Source organism: Atractosteus spatula, chromosome 12, assembly GCF_055471065.1.
Source record: "Atractosteus spatula isolate fAtrSpa1 chromosome 12, fAtrSpa1.hap1, whole genome shotgun sequence".
Lineage (NCBI taxonomy): Eukaryota > Metazoa > Chordata > Actinopteri > Semionotiformes > Lepisosteidae > Atractosteus > Atractosteus spatula.
Window position 1 is genome coordinate 24,065,174 of NC_142717.1, and position 21,807 is coordinate 24,086,980.

The window sequence follows — 21,807 nt, forward strand, 5'->3', positions numbered from 1 at the left end:
GTCCCTTACCTCACCAGTGTTAACTGACCTCAAGTTATTTTCGCCTTACTAAAGACCTCTGGAGTCCATTCTCTAGTGATGGAAAGACAAGGTGTAAAGGACACCAGCCTCTTTACCGGTTTGACTTTTTATCTCTAGTTCACTTTTTGTGAACAGTTTGTGAATTAAATGGACTTCATTCACAAACTTGTTCACAAAACGTTCACTTTGCTCTGTCACTTATTTGCCATCAGCTTTCATCCACATATGAATGAAGCTGTGGACAACTGACTGCAAGAAAAGATGACAATGAAAAAGTAGCTTTCGGTAAACGTTTCGCTGTCAAATTTCTCTCATATGTGAAACACTGGGGCGTCTCACAGGGCCAAAGAGAGAAGATAAGAGGAGAAGCAATGAAAATGATGAGAGTCAGAGCGAGAGAGAGTGATAGAGCAGGAAAGAGGGAGTGATTAGTCATTTCTGGTTTGACTTTACCGCTCTTTGCAATGTAGATATGGAGTCTTTGCATTTCAGAGCCTCGCTAGCTGGTTGGTGGAGAGACAGACTGTGGTTAGTGCTGCTGAATTTATTGTTCACACTTACTGACTGGGTTAAAAGATGTTGGTCTATTATTTCTACAGTAGATCCCCTTCATTATTTTGTTTCTGTTGTGTGTGGCTGAGCAGAAAACATTGTTAAGTTTTCATTGTAAAATTCAGTGATCAAATATAACAGTCATATATGGTTTAAGAGAATTGGTTCAACTTTTCTAAATCTTACATTTTGAGTTGACTGTTACAATGGCAAGTTTTTAAGTCTGAATTCGTCCCTAATTAATGTAGTTTAGGGTGGACAAGATCTTTGTAAGACTCAGATAAAGAATCATAATATATGGTGAATATCAAGATTCATAAAATTAATGCTGGCTGCCCCTTTTAACACAAAACATACATTGTACCTTTCATTTATATTAATTCTAAGGTTACAAACTGTTTGACTATAAAGCAAAAACAACAGTTTTAGCTTTGCTGTTTGGTAGGGTTGATGCAGTAGTCCAGGGAAATTCATATTCCTCCTTGGAGACAGGGTAGGCTACGAATCTCCTAACATCTGTATAATATCCTAAACCTTCATCTTTTGAGCTTTGGGAGATTATTAGAAGTCCTGTGTTTAGCTGGCAGTTGATTTTCTACCACATATAATGACGAGTGAGTTCAGAGAAAGCAATTTCAGTCTAATTTCCCATATGCTGACCTGTTCAAACCAGCAATTTTGTTTCAAAAGGTTTCGCTCACATAGAAATAGTCCCTGCCTGTTTGTGGTTGCGTGTGCCTTGCATGACATGAAATCAGACTGACACAAGTCCCTTTTTTAAATGGCTGTGGTTGGTATTTTCGGTTTAACTTCACAGTTTATAGTTACTGCTCACTACATTCTTCTGAAAGAGTTGTGCTGCTGATACAGTTCTTCAGCAGCTTGTTTTAGTGAATAAGCTGTGGACAGCTACTGCAAAAACTTTTCATGTTCTATGTCACAAACATATGGTCTTCTGGAAATTCGATTGTCAAAATTCGAAGAACACTGAACCCTGATATCCTTCAAAAATAGATTTTGTGCTACCCAGTCCTCACATACTTGTAATGAATAACTTTCATGTTTTCCTGCAAAACGTCTGTATTGTCTTGAGCTGATATAATTTAGCTTTTAAAGGATGATATTTTGTTCCTGTCAAAAATACTTTCTGCTTTTGAAATTCACTAATTTCCCATTCCAATATTGTCTCTGGATAGAAATGCTCCTTTAAGACATACTAAGGACTCATAAATGGACACCTTGAAAGATTATTTTAGATTTTATTTCCAGATTTCTTTTTCATCCCACAGAAGACAATAAAACAGGGCAAATTTTAGCATACTAATTCAAGATAGTGCCGTTTTAATAAATATGCTTTGCCCGTTGAGAGAAGTTAACTTTAGAAAAGTCCTCAATTTCAAAAAGGGGTTCTTCCAAGGTTTCACTTTGAGATTGGGAGTGACATTACACAAAAGTTTCCCTGAAGCTGACTGAAGCTATGAAGCACTATGACAATTTTCCAGAAGTGAAAGTACTAATTAAGGATGAAATGCTTTCTAAAATCCCATTAGTTCTTTCCCATCAAAACTCCCTATAAAGGGAGTTATAAGTATAAAGGAAGGACTATATAAATGTTCTTAGAGCTAGGAACATCAGAGAGTGCAGACTGTGTGGGAGAGCAGCCTCTGAGTTCATTGCAGGAAATGGGCTTTTGATCTGTTGATGGATTACTGGATGGGTAATCCTTTGGTTTTGTCTTAACATTTGAGTTACACATTTTCCAGCTTGATTACAAGGCAGAGTATAAATTCCTCAGCTGGATACAGAGCAACAGGCAGGAACTTGCAGTACAGTGTGAGTTGGGTATGTGGAAGAGGTCAGGGTGGAATTGTATAGGCAGGATCTGAGTCCTCAGCACACTGAGAAGAGAATGCTTTCCTGTTTGAATAAGTGAGCACAGGAGCTGAGAAGAGGAAAAACATGAAGTGGTACACAGAACAGGCACCAGAGGGATAAAATGCTGTGAGCATTAGACTGATTTCCAGGGCTTTATTAGGCCTAAACAGAGCTGTGGGATCCAGTATGTAGGATACCGGGTTAGTCACAGCTCAGTATACTGACTTTGTAATCTCCTGATGTCAGAGTTCAGAGGCTGTATTTCCTGTTCTCACCTTTCATAGGGTGGAGAAAGGAGACAAGCAGACATGTCATTACACAGACTCTCTCCTATCACTGCCCACTGGCACCACAGCTATGTACACTGGTTCATTTATCAAAAGCTTAAAACTACAATAATAGTAACAAAAATGATTATAATAACAATGGTAATAATGGGCAGCATAGTGATGTAGTGGTTAGCATTGCTATATCACAGTGCTGAGGCCCTCATTTCAATTCTGAACCTGGGGTGCTATCTGTGTGGAGATTGTATGTTCTCCCCATGTTCTTGTGAGTTTCCGCTGTGTGCTCCATTTTCCTCACACAGTCCAAAAACATACTTGTAGGTTAATAGACTTGTACCCTTTATCCCACTTATCCCGTAGCTTGATGGGTTAGGCCCCAATTCCCCCACCACCTTGAAGTGGGTAAATCAGTTGGAAAGCTCATTAATAATAATAATCATCATCATCTAACCACGGCCAACCATCCTAAAACAAATGGTGATTAGCATTGCTGCCACACAGAGCAGGGCTTCTGGGTTCATTTCTGTACCAGGGGTGTAATCTGTGTATACGTTTATGTTTTCTCCCTGAGTTTCCTCCAGGTTCTCTGGTTTCCTCATACAATCCAAAAACATACAGGTAGGTTCATTGGCTTTTGTAACAAATTGGCCCTGAAATGATGTGTGCTTGTGTCTCTGTGCCCTGCAGTGGATTGGTGTCCCACTCAGGGTATATCCTGCCTCGTGCACAATACTTCCCAGGATAGGCTCCAGACCACCATGACCATCAGTTGAACAAGTGGTTATTGAAAGTGATGATGTGAAAAACATAAGGCATGATAATTATGAAACGGTTCCGCAATTCAATGCCGGAGATTCCATTCTGTCTTTCAGTGAATCCATTTCTTCACATGATCCTGGGAAATCTACTTCAGCCACATGCCTGTTTAAAGGACATTGATCTAGAAACTTAATAAGTTCTCTCACTTAATAAGATCTCTCACTTTGGAGTGAATTGTACATTTTGACTGGGTGCTTGTGGAACTGGACTGAAAACACTATAGATGAGAACATTCTGAGCATGTTTTGAAACAGGTTCCAGTATTTACTCATAATTTGCATTATAATGTTGCAGATTCTATTCCTGTTATTAAAAAATATATATATAAGCACTTGTTCTCATGTAGTCTTCTCTGCCTGTAGCTGCCCCTTGGTCACTCCTCACTCTGTAAGGGGGTCCCCTCCTCCTCTTCCTATAGCCAGGGGGCTGGACCTCAGCCCAGCAGGTTAAGTCAAATCTCACTATATCTAAATAATCTATGTACTTACTGTACATCCTGAAATGTATCTGTTACTCCTTGTGAGCAGTTGTAGATTCCTCTCTCACCTCTGACACTTGCTGCCCCCACATCACCCTGTCTTCACCTATTGGTTGTATAGCTGGCTCTTCTCTGAGCCCCTATCTTTTACTTGGCCAGGCTACGCTGCGTCTCTCCAAATATTTCACTGCCTCATTAACACGAGCTTGCCTTCACACAACAGACTTCACTGCATTCAGAATTCTTAAAATTATTGAGATCGTAAACCCACTGGAAGTCTTTAAGATCAAGAGTGAAACACAAACCAGTCAACATAAGACTGAGAAAAGGAGGTGGGAGTGTGGGAGCAGGTACTCATCCTTGATCTGGAGGTTGCTTTTAAGAAATAGCTGAATAAGACTCGCTTATAAAATTAGTTGACAACAGAAGTCTGGAGGGAGAGCAGCCGAGTTCAGTCAGCCTCAGCTGTCGTAAATTGTAATTATTCCTATTGACATTCCTTCATGGTAAAAAAAAACAACATACATAAGCCCTGCTCTCCTTCTCATTTGTCTATTGTATCCCTCATCCACCCCATCTGCACCAGTTGAGAGATGTAATCCCTCCAGTGTGCTGGGTCTGTCAGTCCCAAGGTCTCATCGCAGTGGGCCACCTATTGGGGGGTGTCTGGGGGCATCCCAACGAGATGCCTGAACCACCTCAGCTGGCTCCTCTTGATCCCAAAAAGCAGCAAGTCTTCTCCATGGTCCTCTGGGATTGCCGAAGTCCTCACCCTTCATGGAGAGTGAGCCCAACAGCCCTACTGTAAACACGGGAAAGACAACGAGAGAGCAACAATCGAAAAAGAAAGACAAAGCCGAAAACGAGGGGCAGGCTAGAAGATCACATACTGAAATGAAGGCTAGTAAGGAAATAACGCGCACTTGGGAGCTTTAGGAGAATCCGCAATAGTGAGTGGAGAAGTGAAGAAACGGGAACTCAAATAGTGACAGTAGTAAACGGTGATAGGTGTATTACTTGCAGCATGAGCTTTTGTTAAACATGGTGCGCCTGGGAATGCGAGACAGGACAGAGACGTGTGTGGAATGCGTAACACCTACAGAGAAACCTCATTCCTGCTGCTTGTATCCGTGATCTCATTCTTTCAGTCGCTACCGAAAGTGCGTGATCATAGGTGATGATGGGGACATAGATTGACCAGAAACTGAGCTCCCACTTCAACACCATGGTTCAGTATAGTTTCCTCCTTACAGCAGCTGCTGCACCAATCCACTGCAAGCCAATCTCACAATCCTCTCTACCCTCACTTCTGAACAAGTCTACCCTGAGATCCTCTCTCTCCAGGAGAGAACCATGACCTCAGATTTGGAGGTACTCACCTTCACCCACATCACACTCAGCTGTGAAGCTGTCCATTGTGTGCCACAAATATCAGAGATGCAGCCCTCAGGTCCCCAGTCTGGATACACTCCAAACCTCGGCTCCACCTTGACATTCTGCTCATGAAGATCATGGAAAGCCTTGGTGGAGGGCCTTTAATTACTATTTATAAATTCATTTTTAATTAATCTTAAGACAAGATTTTTTTTCATTAAGTGCTAAAAGAGGGTAGTGGCAGTGCCAATATTAAAGGGGAATGGAATATCAAAATCAATCCACTGAAGGAGGCAGTTATTTATTTTTCAACATCTTTGCTGTAAACGCACAAATTAAGTGAGATGTGAGGATGGGGACTGTATGCTAACTGTCTGTTGTACCTTGATTTAAAGTCAAACAAAGTCAGTGCGTGTCACAGATCCCCTAGTGCTGGAGAGAAGTTAGATTTCTGAGAATAGCACACTGACCTCACCCAGGTTTACATACAGAGCACTTCCTGTTCTCACTTCCCAGCCCTGTGCTCTTCCTGTGTGGGTGAGGCATGCTGGGACAGGGTTCTGTATGTATGGGGTGGAGTAGCATGGGCTGAGCTCTCTGCACAGGTTAGTCACATTTCACAGCATGTACAGTAACATTTATGCAAATGTGGGAATAAAGCAAGACAGAGCAAAACCTTGAAGTTTTAGTGATAGATACATACTGTAGGTGTACTACAAAAGATAAAGCATTTCGTAGTTGCTTCATATTATAATGTATTAAATAAATTATGATTATAATAATTATGTGTATTATAATATACATAATGTTCCGACTATGCAGCTAACATTATGAATACCGTTTATTATTACATAATAGTACTTAACAGCTTGGCCTCTAGCAGGAATATGGTCAAAAGAAGTACTTTTTAAATTTGCAACATTTGCAGCCACAATTTGCAGCAATTTGAACTGCAGCCACAGTTATAACTCAGATAAATTTGATCCACACAGACCACCAATCTCCAATCACCAAACTCACTGCACCCAAAGACACCTCCACTCACGTGAAAAGTTTGAATGTCCTTGAGAATTATGGGGTTTGCAATGAATGTAACAGTAACAAGTTTTTTATGATGAGACCAATTACATTCTCCCTCTACTCCCACAACACTTTGTGTAAAGAAATGCCTCCTGTTTTCAGGTTTAAATGCACATTTTTTCCTCCCTGTGCCTCTGGTTTGTTTGTGTTAAACTGTTCATTCTGAAGAAGTCCACTGGGGTGACGTACTGAAAATGTTTGAATGTTTTGAATGTTTAGATCAGGTCTTTTCTTTTTAAGACTGAAAGGGTTTAATTTTTTCAGCCTGTCAGTGTAAGACATCCCATTAACTTTTGGAATGTATCTGGTTGCTCTTCTCTGAACTCATTCCAGAGCAGCAATATATTTTTATATTGTGACCAAAATTATGCAAAATATTCTAAATCAGAATAATTAATGCATTGTACAATTGTACAGTTTTGACTACATAGTCAACAATTTAGATTGCTGTTTTATTGCTTTGCCACATTCTCTGGAAGATGTAAAACATATTTTATATGTTATAAACATATTTATAAACACCTAAGTCTTCCAGTTCAGTTTTTCCTATTATGTATTTACTTTATAGTTTATGGCTTTACTACTTGCATGCAAAACACTGCACTTGTATACATTAACGGTTATCTGCCAGGTGTCTGCCCAGTATTTAAATTCATCTAAATCTTTTTGTATTTCTTTCTCTGCTAATGTTACAGCAAGCTGCCAAAAGGTATATCAGGACCCTCTCAGAGCACTAGGCGAGCAATCCATATCGCTAGGCAAAGACGTAGTCGATAAGCAGGCAAAAATCCAAAAGGCCAAGGGTTAAGATTAGGAAGTCAAAGAACAACAGGCAAGGTAGGAGCTCCAAGGCAGAAACCAATAGCAAGCACTGACTGATACTGAATGAGGGTTTATAAGGACTGGAGACTGGGGTGAGTTCAGTGAGTTCAGCTGAGACTTATTGATTAACACGTGTGGCGGTGCTTTGTGGAAATAGCCGGCACTGGGGACTGGTTAGAGCGTTTTCTGATAACAGCTAATCCTCCTTATTTGGTATCATGTGCAAACTTGACTAATTTACTAATTTACTAACCAGAAATATAGTTAGCAGTCCCAGTACAAATCCCTGTGGCACTCCACTCCTTTTATTACCTCTATTTATTACTATTATGTGATATTAAGTGGTTTATGAATATGGTCCAGGGATTTGTAATTATTTACAAAGGAATCTTTTTTATTGATGATGCATAAGTTTTTCAGAGCTGTATTATGCCTGTTGATTGGCATGTTCTTTATAAGAGAGAGGATATTAATCCTTGATCCGTGGATCCACAGCTGCATGTGATGCAGGTGTAGCCTGCAGCTGGTGAGCTTGCAGGTCCTTCCATCTCTCTGCTTCATCCAGTTCTTGTCTGGTCCTATTGTTCTTGAAGGTCACTGAATGACAGTTGCCTTCAGCTAGCTTTATATTGGGTCATATCCTACAAGCAGTAGATGTTTATAACGTAGTCTTTGAGGTTCGGCTGCTGAGTGATCTTGTAGCACAGGCATTGTATATCCAGTGATCTTACAACTTTAGAGCTGGCTTTAACCTCCATCCACACCACATATCTACATATTGAAGATGGTCATGTATCAAGAAGAGCACCAGTGCCTGTTAGATGTTGATCTTTGCTGAGAGCCTAGCCTTTCTTTTGTTCTGAAATCGGTGAAATGGCCTTGACACATGCACATGCAAAGTGGTCAGTGATGAGATGAATGAATTCCAGGGGGTAACGTGGAATCACCAGTAAACAGTATACAGTATCTCTGATCAGATCTCTGATAGTTATCATCCCGTCAGACACCTGAGCAGCCAAGTTCCTGGAGGATTTTCCATATGCTGTCATGGTTTACAGTGTCAAAGTCAGTGGTTAGGTTAACCAAAACCGCATAGATCCTGGTTTTTGCTCATGACACATTTTCTGAATCAGTCCTACCGCAGTTTTCATTTCCGTGGTTCACTTGATCGGATCTGAAACCTCCACTGTGTTTCTGGAAAGACAGTTTCTTCTAGCTGCTTAATCTTTCATGATTTCTCAGGCCAAAGTCTCGCCAGGGATCAAGAGCAGAGATATCCTTTGCTACGGGTTGCACTGTCACTCTTTGTTTTGTGCAGGGTACCAATTCATGCACCATTGAATTCCTGGGCCAGCAAGCTGCATTGTCATGTGCTGAAATATGTGAGTGAGTGGTTTGAAGATCTGTCTCTGCCTGTTTATACTACTATCTGCTTTAGCATACTTGAAGAAACCCACCTGACTTCATGCAGTGCAAGGCACAAGGCTAGCTCAGCGAAGATTGAGCACCAGGAAGTTGCACCATGTTAATCTTGTTGTTTATTACACCTAAATGTAATCACCTTGTTACTTATCTTCCATTTGTCACACAATCTCCAAATCTTCCACAGCATTCAAACAAGCTAAAGTTGTTTCTTTGTGCAACTCACAGTAATTTTTGCACCTTTCTACTGGTACTTTCATGTTTCTTTATTTGTAACTAATGAGGGATCCAATGCTATACAGTCTACAGCAGATCTGCTCCTTCAGAAGATCTATTCATATGAAAGACACACTCTATTCTGAAACTGTGTTTCTGCATTAGTCCTGTTGCCAGAAACACTGTGAAAATTGAAGACCCACCCAGATAACATCCTCCTTGTAGTGTTGTGAGAATCAGAATGAACCAAAAGTGCAGATGACACACCCTACCGAGATACACAACTTCACTCACAGTGTTTGCGAAATGTATGTAGAAATCATTTCTCTGCAGTGTTTAAGGTGTGATCAAAAACACCTTTAAACAGCACGCAAAAGCAGCATATGCTGACAGGATGTAGACTAATCCTAGTACATCAACATGTCTAATTAAAGGCAGATTGCACACTGCTATGATTAACGAAATTGTATCTATCTTTCCTAATAGAGCAAATTGTGGGGACTCTCCACAGTAATCTTTTATGTTAGTCCTGAGTGCTGAATATTCATCTGATTCCAAGTGCATGTTGCATTACTTAATTTACTGTTCATGTTTATTGCCCTGTATTGCTGTTGTCCTCAATCTGTAAAACACTGCACAATAGAGAATTTTTTACATCCATCAATATCTAAAAATATTTTTACTGTGAAATTGTGAAATCATACTCCAATGGTATGTGTATGTTGTGTATATACACAACAGAAGTCTAAAACTACATTGTTAAGCTAGAATTCCTTAGCTCCCTCTGTGCAATGATGATGTATGAGTAGATCTGACAGGGTATTGGACACCTCAATGTCTCACAGTAGCGAATCTGTACATCTCTGTTCTTAAGAAACATCTGTAACGTTTAATGTGATTTGTGCATTTCTAGTTGTTTGTAGGGTGTTTTTCTTATAATCCATGTGGCTATATACTTATGATCAAAAAAGAGTGTCCAGGGCTTGTCTGCATGTTTTATTAGTGCATGTCTGTCTACGGGTTAAGAAATCATATTAGTGTCTATGTGTGCATACAGTTTTCACTGTCTGTGTTTGTCTGTGCCACAGGTTTGAGAAGGGCCGAATCTATACCTTCATTGGGGAGGTGGTGGTATCAGTGAACCCCTACAAACAGATGGATATCTATGGCAAGGAGATTATTGAGACGTACAGGGGCCGCGAGCTCTACGAGAATCCCCCGCACCTGTATGCTGTGGCCGATGCCGCCTACAAAGCCATGAAAAGACGAGCCAAAGACACCTGCATTGTCATCTCAGGTCAGAACCTTTCCTCCTGTCTTTTTATTCTATTGTATCATAACCCAGTCTATAACACCAAAAGACAGGTAAAGTTCATCGAGGGAAAGGGTCTCCCATACGGTGCTGGAGGTTTTGGAGAGCTGGAAGAAGCCGCTGAGATGGTCCAATTAAGCCAAATACTGGCCCTCCAGGATTATTACTGGGAACACCAGATTACGGGTGTTCGAAAGAACAAGAAAAGTAACAACAACAGAAAACAAGAAGTAAAACAGCAGGATCCAAACTGAATGATGGAGCTGTGTGTACGTGTCTTTCAGGGGAGAGTGGAGCAGGGAAGACTGAGGCGAGTAAATACATCATGCAGTACATTGCTGCCATCACTAACCCCAGCCAGCAGGCAGAGGTGGAGAGGTGAGGGCAGGGTGATCTTCAAATGTGCTTTTGGATGCGTCAGTGAAAGAAGACCAGGAATACACAGGAGTGTTTGTCCATATGCTTACTTGTGTATGATTGTGGGTGTCTTTACTGCATGTGTGTGTTTTGGTGCATGTGTATTGCCTCTGGTTTAACACTGCTGTCTCTGTACAGTGTGAAGAATGTGTTGCTCAAGTCGAACTGCGTGCTGGAGGCTTTCGGGAACGCCAAGACCAACCGCAACGACAACTCCAGTCGCTTTGGGAAGTACATGGACATCAACTTTAACTTCAACGGAGACCCTACTGGTGGTCACATCAATAACTACCTGCTGGAGAAAGTCAGTCCTGTGTTCAGTAAAACACCACAACTGAACATACACATACATACTGTATCCACAGTGTGAGGGGGTCTGCATTCCTAAATGGACTATGCAGATAAGGTGTCTGTAGGAATCAGCCATTTTGGCTCATGTGTATACCAAGAATAGTCACTGAGCCAATGCAGACTCACTCACACATAGTCAAAATATGTTGTGCAGGAAAGTATGATGTGTTACTTGCCCTAATGCCTTCATGCCCAGAAAAAATCTGTAAGTTAGTTACAAACCAATGTTTCCATCTATAATGCTTTCTTTTTCACCAGGTCCTGGCCTATATTTTGATTAAATTAATTAGTTTTGGTAATTCAATTAATATTAGTGGAAATGCACTACATAATACTACAGGTAGTATATGTGGTAGATAAGGATTTAAGTATTAAAACTTATCAGGGATGAGTCCTGATCCTGCACTATTGGATTAAACATCAAGGTACATTCTTGTATATGCAGATTCAGTCTTGATTCCAGATGATGCTCTGCTGACTGTAGTACAATCTCCTGCTTATCAATCACAGTCTGGAGGCAGAAGAATGCTCCCTACTCCCAGAAGAGAAAAGCAAGAATAATGAGTTGTTATGTAAAAAAAACATTTTATGGCAGATCAATTTGAAAGGCTGTTTGCTTCCTTTTAAATTCTAAAGCCAGTGCCCCATAATGGTATCAGGGAGCGTTGTGTTGATCCTTCTCTGTAATGGGTTTGGACATCCATGTAATACGAACGATCTGGACAAACACTGAAGCACATAGACAAGTTGAAATCTTGATTGCTGTGCACTGCAGGGAAGGAGATGTGCATTACTGATTCAGTCATCAACAAACAAATATCACTGCCTGTCTGTGACTTTCTGTACAAAAGCTAACCAAATAACAGGGTAGCAATTTCCCCTTGCCTTCTTCCTCTCTGTCTGCTGAAGGAATGTGTTTGTTTGTCAGGTCCCTCAGGCAATCATTGCACAATGTGGTATGATGACATGTTGAACAGTGTTAAAACTATCTCAAATTATAGAAGTAAGACTTCTCTTGTACAGGCTGGTGAATAACTCTAGTTTGATCTCTGTCAAATGCAATTCAAATCTAATTTAAATTCACAACAATTTAATTAGCAAAGTTGTTTTCCAAATGCTTATAGACAAACCCCTGGAAGCTTATTATAATTAAATTATTTGCTTTCAGACATTGCCATCATTTATATTGTTTTTATATGCATGATAACAACAAGATCTCTGTTTTCTTACTTTATATTTGTTTTAGTCTCGAGTCATCAAGCAACAGGGAGGAGAGAGGAACTTCCACTCTTTCTATCAGGTAAGACCTATGCAGGCTAGGTAGCACAACTGCTGATACTCTGAGAGATTGGAGATTATATATATTTAGTTATATGAAGACAGACAAGACAAGGCTTATTTCCAAGAGAACATAAAGAAGTTTACAAATGAGAGAAGGCCATGTGTCTGGTTATTAACTGCTAAATAATCTGAGGTGATCACACTCAATAGCTCAAGTAGGTTGCGTCAGCATACATAGGCAGCAAAGGGACAGGTAAAGGTTTATTCCATGCTGAAAAGAAAAGGCACAAGCTGTTTCTTGAAAGTATCCAGATTATCAACTTCAGTAACATAACCAGGTACAGTAGCTTCTTCCAGACTCAAATAAACTTTTAGTTCAAAATGACTGCTATTTCAGTTTTAACTGCACTTTCCTGTTGTTTCCATTTGTGATCCCTGGTTCATGTTTTACTGTTCATTCTAAAAAAGTCTATTGGATTGATTTTGTCAGCATTCTTGAGGGTTTTTAATATCTGAATCAGGTTCCTGCAGTTTTCAAAGCTTAAAAGTTTCAGTTTTTTCAGCCTTTCAGTGTAGGACATTCCTTTAAGCCCAGAAATGCATCTGGTTCCTGTTCTTTAGACTAATTCAATTCAGCAATATTCATTTTGTGAATGATTTGTAAAGCAGTGACCTAAATTATGGATAGTATTCTAAATGAAGTCTTACTAGTGCATTGCACAGTTTTCAATTCAATTCAATTTATTTTTATATAGAGCCTTTCACAACAAGGTTGCCCCAAGCCGCTTAACAATGCAAGTGACCATACATGTTGTGAATACAGAACAGAAAAGACCAGAAGACAATGGAGGAGAGGAACCAAAAACTCCTTAGAAAGGAGAAAAAAAACCTCTAGGGGTCCAAGGTCAACTGGCTGCCCAACCCCTTTGGGCATGCTAACATTATACAATTAAAAAAAGGAATAAATGAATGAGGGTATTTTTCCCATCCATCATGTCTTCTGTATGTCAGTACTCAATTTTGACTCTATGTCAATTTGAATATAACATTCCCTTGTCACCATAAACCCCTTTTGCATCAGCAATGTCTTCATTATGCATTGACATATTAATATTCACATATTATATCAATAATTTTTGTTTTTGCTGCTGCATTTAATATTCTGTTTTTATCTATATTAATTGTCACATTCCAAACGTTTGCCCAGTCATACATTTTGTCCAAATCCTTCTGAATTTCCATTGCAGCTTCTACTGTTTTTCATAATCCTTGATATTAGGCAGAATCTGTGAACACGACTAGTTTATTATTTGTACCACTGATACAATATAAGGAAAAGCAGTGGCCTGCAGATTCCAGTAGCAGTCTGATAATTATATCTCCACAGTTTGAGCATGCACCCATTTTCTGTCTTAGCTTTTCTTTCCCTTTCAACAATTCCACCATTCTCCCCTCCAATTGTTGTTGTTTGTGATGGAAGAGATTAAATTATCTCCTTCTACTGTCCTGCATTTACGGCACGGTGAATGTTATATATTACACAATATATTGGTGTATCTTATTAAACAAGATGGCCAAATATTTTGAGTCATTTTATGGCCAAGTTGTTTCCTGGTTTGCTTGTGCTTCTGCCTGACCATTTGTCCCTGTGTGTCTGCATGTCTGTGTTCCTTGTCTAAACGTCTGGGTGACTGTCTGCATTTCCAGCTGCTCCTGGGTGGCTCGGAGGACTTGCTAAGGTCCCTGAATCTCAAGAATGATCCTGCAGCCTATACCTACACCAGAGAGGGATCTGTCTTTCAGGTGAGTGTGTTAGACCCTTCATCTCTCCTTCATCAGGAGCCTAGCGCTGTGTTCTGCTCTGATGGTAACTTTCTGGCTAGTGAACTTGTGTGTTTTTATATCAGGCCCCTTAGGCTATCATTGCCCAGAGTTTGTTCTTACGTTGAATAGTATTAAAACTATTAATATGATCGAAGTTTGAGGGGTGTTTTGCTACTATCAAGGTCTTCTCATCTATGTACAGTATGAAGCAGATGCAGTCCATTTTCCATTACAGTTTTTTTTGTAATTTTTCCTAGTCAAACAACCAGTCCCTCAATCTGTATTTAGTTATACACATTAAGATACCAGATTTTCTTTTCATTTTGTACATTACTGTACTTCACTACCTCAGCAGCTCTTCTTTTTGCCTTGTATTAAATTATTTGTAATTAAGCTGGCATTTGTGCTGAAGCTCCATCCTTTACTAACTTAATATTCGTTCACAATGGACTCTAAATACTAAGGAAGAAAAAATCATAGTATGTTCAAATCCATAACAGCAGTCTACAGCTAGCTAATAAAACATGGAATGACAAAACTAATATCCTGGTCTGTACAGTGTTCTATCTGTAGAACAGTATCTGTGTTGTGTAATAGCTTCCTGTTCAGTGACACTGTCTTTCTGTTAGAAGTAATTGTTCTTGCTGTGTTTTCAGACTTCCAATGATGACCGGACCAACCACAAGGCTGTGCTGAATGCCTTGAAGGTGATTGGCTTCACACCCGAGGAGATTAACTCAGTCTACAAGATCCTGGGCACCATCCTACATCTTGTGAGTGGGATCTCAGCATATGCAGGGGACTGCCAGCTCTAGTCAAGGCACCTTCCTGTGAATTTCTCAGTAACACAAATCACTTACTAACCTAAACTTTAAAGAGTCCTGCAGAGCCACATGGTCTTCTGGTCTTGATGACAACTGAAGCATGAGCCAATTATTGCATTGATAAATCATTCAATCAGATCTTATTCATTGCTCCCAATCAGTCCAAGATTTCATTTTTACCAATGCTTTATCTGTCCTCCTTCATAAGATCTGCTGAGCAACTAAACCTTTTCTTAGTTCAATGAAAACTTTAATCAGATAACAGCTTAGCAAAGAAGAAAACCTGTCAAAAGTGCTTCTAAAACAGAGTCTGAGACAGGATGTTTCAAAGCTCTGCATTGCACAATTGCACTGTGAAAACAGCCAGTTTTGAACACAAACATATAATTAATCCTCCCAATTCTTTGTTGGCTTTTTTTGTTTTTTATTTGTAATTTGCTAAGTTTAACGGAAGGTGTGGTTTAAGACGGTGCATATTTATTTTAAGAATCACGTGGTTTACTATGACTCAAGCCTACTGACAGCCACAGTGAAGCATTCTTTTTCCTCAGAGAATATAAAGCTCTGAACATCCAGTTTACTTTCTTTTACTCAACAATGCCAATTACTGCTTTGGAGGCCTGGTAAAGAGGGTGGTAACAGATGCCCAAAGATGATACTCCTAATAATACTTTAGAATAAAAGAACCAAAAACAAAGTTGACACTCCTGTGTGATTGTTTGTTTGTGGTGATTCATTATCTTGGGTGTCAGGTTTAACATTCTCAACTCTCTTCCTCTCAGAATCTAAATGTCCACAAAAGCAGTATCAGGAAGCCACATTGCTTCTGTCCCACGGTCATCAGCTGCACAGTACAAGAGAGAGTGTGTATGAGAGAAAGAGTGTGTTGCACTTAGTTACCTAGTTGTGTTGTAGCTTCTGCTGACAAACTGAAAATATCTTCTGTGATCACTTAAGACCAGCAAAGGTAATGGATTGTCCATTATGCTTGTCAAACTTTCTAGTATTATATTTGTATGCACCACCTTAAATAAATCAATAGTTGTTGCATCTAGTTGTTGCATCTATTTTTAGTTGCTCATGATGACCATCAAGTCGTGGAGAAATTTCATGATCAGGCTCTGAACTGAAACGACCTCTCTGGTCCGTCTTCCCAGGGGAATGTGGAGTTTGTGTGTGATGGGGAGAGTACTCAGGTCGCTAACGAGGAGCTGGTTGACCACATCGCGGACCTGACGGGCACAGAGCCCAGCGCCGTGAGCAAGACACTGCTGTTTCGCACAGTGGCCACGGGGGGCGGTGAAGTCATTGACAAAGGCCATAACGCACAGGAAGCTAGCACAGGCCGCGATGCCTTTGCCAAGGTAAGGCTCCCTCTCTCCTGCTCAGATGGAGACATCATGCTCACACACAGGCACAAACAGTAAAAAGCAGTTGACATGTTGCACACTTGTAACAGTTCGTCTTTGTGATAATTATTTTAATCAAACAATTAAAGAAGTGACAAGTAATAGGTTTATTCCATGCTGAAAAGAGAAGAAAGAAAACCCAACTTTTTGACCATGGGGCCTTCTTCAGGTGTGTCACCTGAACTAAATAAAGAAGTGGCTGAGCACATATTTCCTGCTGCAGAATGAATAGAAATGTCCAGCGTTAGTCCTGGTTTAGACTTTGAGTTTTATTTTTTGGAGTTTTATTAGTAATATAACTGGATAACTGAGAGGGAAGGTCTTGGAGTTGATTCTATAGTCAGGGTTCAATTAATCTGAATCTGGGTTACAATTAGACTTGGACAGGATGTTAAGGTTAACTTTGGCTACTTTAGTAGGAGATATTGAAATATTCAGCCCAATTACTTACCTAATTAGTGTTGAGGATTCAGAAAGAAATCAGTCACCTCTTAGCGTTGGACCTGAGCTGGTGCTGGGAGAAGAGTTCCCCCAGACTTCAATTGGGATATCCAAACCCTAACCCAACAGTAAAACTGAACCCCAAACTTCACACCAACCTGACAATGTTATCCGAAATGGACACCAGTCTTGCCTTTAACATAATCTATGAACCTTGCCATAACCTAGTGCCATCTTTAATTATATTTAAAACCTATTACCTGCCCATCATTAAACACAGATGTGGGGTTAGGTTACTGTCCTTACTGGTCCCAAGTTGAAACTATGTGTGGAGACTATGAACAAGAGACATTTCTTAACCCAAAGGATGGTGGGTGTGTGGAAAAAAAACTACCCACCCCCATTGTTTAATCATATATGCTGGCTTCTTTCAAAAATTACTGGATGTGTTCCTTTAAATCCATTATCTACTAACTTCCAAAAGGGTGAGATAGGCAGAATGGCCTCTTACTTTTAAATGCCCTTACTGTATGTAGGGATGTCAACCTGAGCATAGCAAGGACAGAGTTCAAACTGCAACAGGTTCCATTTCAGGATTTTCCTGTCTCCTCTCTGCTCATATCTATGGTTTGAAATGTGTCTCTGTTCCTCTCTCTCAGGCACTGTATGAACGGCTCTTCTGTTGGATTGTGAACCGTATTAACACAGTGATCGAGGTGAAAGATTATAACCCTGTGCTTCATGGCAAGAACACAGTCATCGGTGTGCTAGATATCTATGGCTTTGAGATCTTCGACAACAACAGGTAGCGTATTGTTCCCTCCACACGGCTACCTGTGCTCTGTTTGTACATTCTGAACTCTGGTTAGGTACAAGCTGGCTAAAACCCTCCTACTTTGCAAAAAGAGTGAAGATATTTCTGAAAATATATTCAGATATGGAGAATCCTCTGAGACGCCCCCTGGTGGCTTTACGGCATCATAGACCCTAAGGAAATGCATTTTACAGTACTTTCACTAAGTCCTATAGTTGGAAACACAGGAGTTCTTTCTCTAAACCTAAATTCCTTAAATTATGAAGGTTGGCATTAAAATCTTTAAAATGTTTTCGCCCACTCATGTTCATTATTATAACTTCATTTCATTTTGAAGGTACTTTGTAAATTAATTGTGTTTTTCCTATTACAACTGTCGCCCTCAGCCACATGGCCAGACTGCTGATAGCAAATCACACCTTGGTTCTTAAACAAGAACCTCTGGCACTTCTACTTCTGTCCGTATACCTGTCTTGTGCTCAAACACCCTTTTTTTCTGACTGTCCTTTTGCTCAGTAGTTGGTCTGTCCACCTCCAGGCAGGTGAGGCCCCCAATCTTTCTACAGGCCTTTTCTCATCTCAGTGTTTCTATATTTGCCACAGTCTGAGATAGATGAGATCCATTCCTGATGCACGATGTGTATGATGTCGCACTTCTCACTTTTTCCTCCCTCTGGTAGTTTTGAGCAGTTCTGCATTAATTACTGCAACGAGAAGCTGCAGCAGCTGTTCATCGAGCTCATCCTGAGGCAGGAGCAGGAGGAGTACCAGCGTGAGGGCATCACCTGGCAGCACGTAAGTCTATGCGTTCTCACCTGCCCTCACCACACAGTCACAGCGTACGAGAACCCTTTTCACATATTGTTCTCGAGGGCTTAATATTATTAATTGTCATCAGTTTTCTTCTTCCATGTTAAATCTGTTATTTCACCTGGCAGAATTACTAAAGGTGCCACATCTATATCGTTACAGATGATCACTTTACTTTATTAGCCCTATACAATTTCTTTGCATTAGGAATTTGTCTTTTTTCGTATATCCCAGCTTGCTCTCCAGGAGCACACAGACACGCAGATAGGGAGGGAGAAGCCTGGGGTCAGAGTGCAGGGTCAGCCGTTGTACAGTGCCCCTGAGGCAGTTGGGGTTAAGGGCCTTTTTCAGGGGCCCAACGAAGTAGGATTCCTCTGCCAGCCACGGGATTTGAACTGGCAACCTTCCAGCCATAGCTGCAGATCCTTAGCCACAGTGCCACCGCTCCGCCCCATATATGTCTCAGGCTGGGTTATGTGTCTTTGTCTTCTTCTGCCTTCTTCTTGCATGTGTGCTTCCTCTGCGTGAGAGAGGTATCTAGCTTTTATTTCTTTATTGAACAAACAGGTAGAGCTCATCAAATGTGAAGAAAATCACGATGTGCTTGCTACCATTCCGACAGCCACATATTTCATATCACATTGGATTAAAAAACGTATGGATACTGACGCTCTGCAGGAGTATTTGTGTGCATCGTTGTCCGTGTGGGGCTCCAAGGGCGGTGTATCTGAGCCCTGCTCTAATGTGTGCCCCCTGCCTCTGCAGATTGACTACTTTAATAACCAGATCATCGTGGACCTGGTGGAGCAGCCTCACCGAGGCATCATCTCCATCCTGGATGAGGCGTGCCTGAGTGTGGGCAAGGTCACTGACACACTCTGCCTGGAGAGCATGGACAGCAAGCTGGGCCAGCACCCCCACTACACCTCCCGCAAGGTCAGTTCACGCCTCATGCTAGACGGGCAGTCTGCGCTCCTGGGGGAGTGTTCAGTCGAGGTGTCCCTGGGAGCCTTTTGTAAAGTATCAGGTGAAATGGCCTCACATTACACCTGTAGACAAAGGTAATTATATCAGCTGCTTGGAAACTGGAAGCTGCAGAGGAGTCTCTTTAAGAAGAAAACATTGCTGGAGAGACTGAAAAAAAGATGTGTGTACAAGAATTCTAGTTGATGATGATAGTTAAACAGTTATTGTTTAGAAGTTTGGAATGAGTTCAGGGAAAAAGCTATAAAAGTTATGTTAGGACTCTGCTTGGCTTTGTTTTGGTTTAGACATCGGGCTTTTCAGGAAAATGAGCTGTCGAAGGCTAAACGTGAGATAAACAAGTGGCCATCTGAAAGACGCACTATGCCTAAATCTCACACTACTCCTTGAGCACAGCCTTTCAGGGGAAGGGAATCACACAAAAGAAAGAATTTACCTCTGGCACTTCTTTAGGACTTGTTTAACATACGTTTTCCTTTGGTTTAGAATGCAAGTTTAACAATTTTAGACTTTCGGTCTTTATGCCTGAGAAATTATTTCCAACGGATGCCGACAGTACAGCTGCAGTAGAGGGCAGCATTTCCCTGTGAAATTCACCCGACAAACTAGTGTCTGGAAGACATATTAATATGTGTCTATTATGTGATGTAATATGTGAAAAAGACAGTGTCTATTAAGACAAATCTTTATGCAAAGTGAGAAAAATCCCCCCTTTGCTCCATTCTTTTATTTCAACAGGTATTAAGGGCACACTGGATATCTCCACCTAGCATGGGAAGCTTTTGCAGATTGTTTCAACATCAATTGGACACATCAGACACCGTGAACTTAGTCTTACTGATAGACACAGGTCACAGCTCAGGGTCCTTGGCTTTGAACCAGCCAAGGGAGCCTTGTGTATGGAGTTTGCATACCCCAGCTATGGTTGAGTTTTCTCTGGGTGCTCTGATTTATTCCAACAGTCCAAGACATGCTGTCTAGGTGAATTGGCGTCTCTAGTACCAGTCTCTAAATAGTCCCTGTATGAATGTATGTGTCCTACAATAAAGAGTCTGGATGTTCTCTACCTTGTGCTAGTTGTCTCCCAGGTTAGGCTACAGCTTGCTGTCACCTGTATTGGACGAAGTGGTTACTGAAAGTGGGTGGGTTGAATATGAAAAAAAAACATTTGTTGATTCTCATTTGCCGACACCTCCTTAGTATTTTGTGTTCTATTCGGAATTATGTTTGACCCAATTTGTTCTTTATTAGTTGCCAAGACCGTGGGTGTTATTTCTCACAGGATGAATACTCTAACCTTGGGATGCAGAAATAAAAGGTGCCTCAATTTAATGACTGCGTGTCTTGCTGAACAATCCAAGAGCACTGTGTTTAGTGCCAGGTTATTGATTCGCAGGAGAGTGGAGATGGCAGTGTGCATGAAAATGATGTTCCTGCTCTGTCCGTTCTTACCTTGACCTTGTGTGTCTCACTGTGTGACAGCATGTGTTTGTGTCAGTGAGGTGAAGGAGGGGGGGTGACCTACTGGTAGGGTAATTGTGTGGCTTTCTTTTTACACATAGAGAATTACCAAAGGGATGACATGATAATTTTTACCTGTGCTACAGAGTCAGACGGCAAGCTGTGTTACTGGTGTTACTGTGAGAGTGAGATGTGTCAACCTCCCTGTCTGTGCAACATGTACAGTAGGAGACTGGAGCTCTCAGTTTTATGTGAAAGAAACACAATGAGGCTGTACAATAAGCTCTAAATTGTGTAGGACACTAACATAAGACTTCTTTGCCATTCCCCTGCTCCAGCCTGAAACCCAAACCCCATTTGGTCCTGAGCTGTGCTACAGCCAGGCCTGACTAGTAACCCTGTGTTCTTACCTTGCAGCTCTGCCCCACAGACAAGAGCATGGAGTTCCACCGTGACTTCCGCATTCGACACTACGCTGGAGACGTCACGTCAGTACACGCCGTGCCTACATCTGTGCTAATGCTCGTGTGTACGAAATGTGTCCGGTAACATGCATGTGTGCTTCTGCGGTGTCCCACCATATGCACGCTCCTACATTCTCCCTCTCTCCTGATAGCTTTCTTCCTTTGTGTGCCTTCTCTCCTTCAGTCCCTGCACCTTGTTCTAACTTTCCTGTAATTCTCTTTTGAGGTCAGTTGCTTCAAGTCCTTGAGGCATCAGCCTCAATCAGCTCCCAGGCTCTTCCCCAGTATGATTAGTGACTGACATGCCCTTGATTGAGTTTGTCACTTCTGAGTTTTGCACTCATTGGTCAAAATACTACACAATGCACTTTCCTGCTGTGGGCAGCTGCACTTAAAGCCGGTTCAAAGTTGTACAGCTGGCTGAAATTATTCTGACTAGCCTGCTTTGTGAGGTAGCACAAATTGCAGT

General features: G+C 41.0%; 1 protein-coding gene across 1 annotated transcript in view; it reads left to right on the forward strand.

Annotated features, from left to right (window-relative positions):
* Positions 1-21,807, forward strand: part of myo1g (myosin IG) — a 58,528-nt gene that overhangs the window by 449 nt on the left and 36,272 nt on the right. Inside the window, exons 2-12 of the mRNA XM_088929027.1 lie at positions 10,035-10,243; positions 10,543-10,636; positions 10,814-10,979; positions 12,273-12,326; positions 14,015-14,110; positions 14,788-14,904; positions 16,113-16,319; positions 17,465-17,610; positions 18,300-18,414; positions 19,195-19,365; positions 21,292-21,362. Coding sequence (XP_088785153.1) covers positions 10,035-10,243; positions 10,543-10,636; positions 10,814-10,979; positions 12,273-12,326; positions 14,015-14,110; positions 14,788-14,904; positions 16,113-16,319; positions 17,465-17,610; positions 18,300-18,414; positions 19,195-19,365; positions 21,292-21,362 — 1,446 coding nt within the window. The remainder of the gene's footprint in view (positions 1-10,034; positions 10,244-10,542; positions 10,637-10,813; positions 10,980-12,272; positions 12,327-14,014; positions 14,111-14,787; positions 14,905-16,112; positions 16,320-17,464; positions 17,611-18,299; positions 18,415-19,194; positions 19,366-21,291; positions 21,363-21,807) is intronic.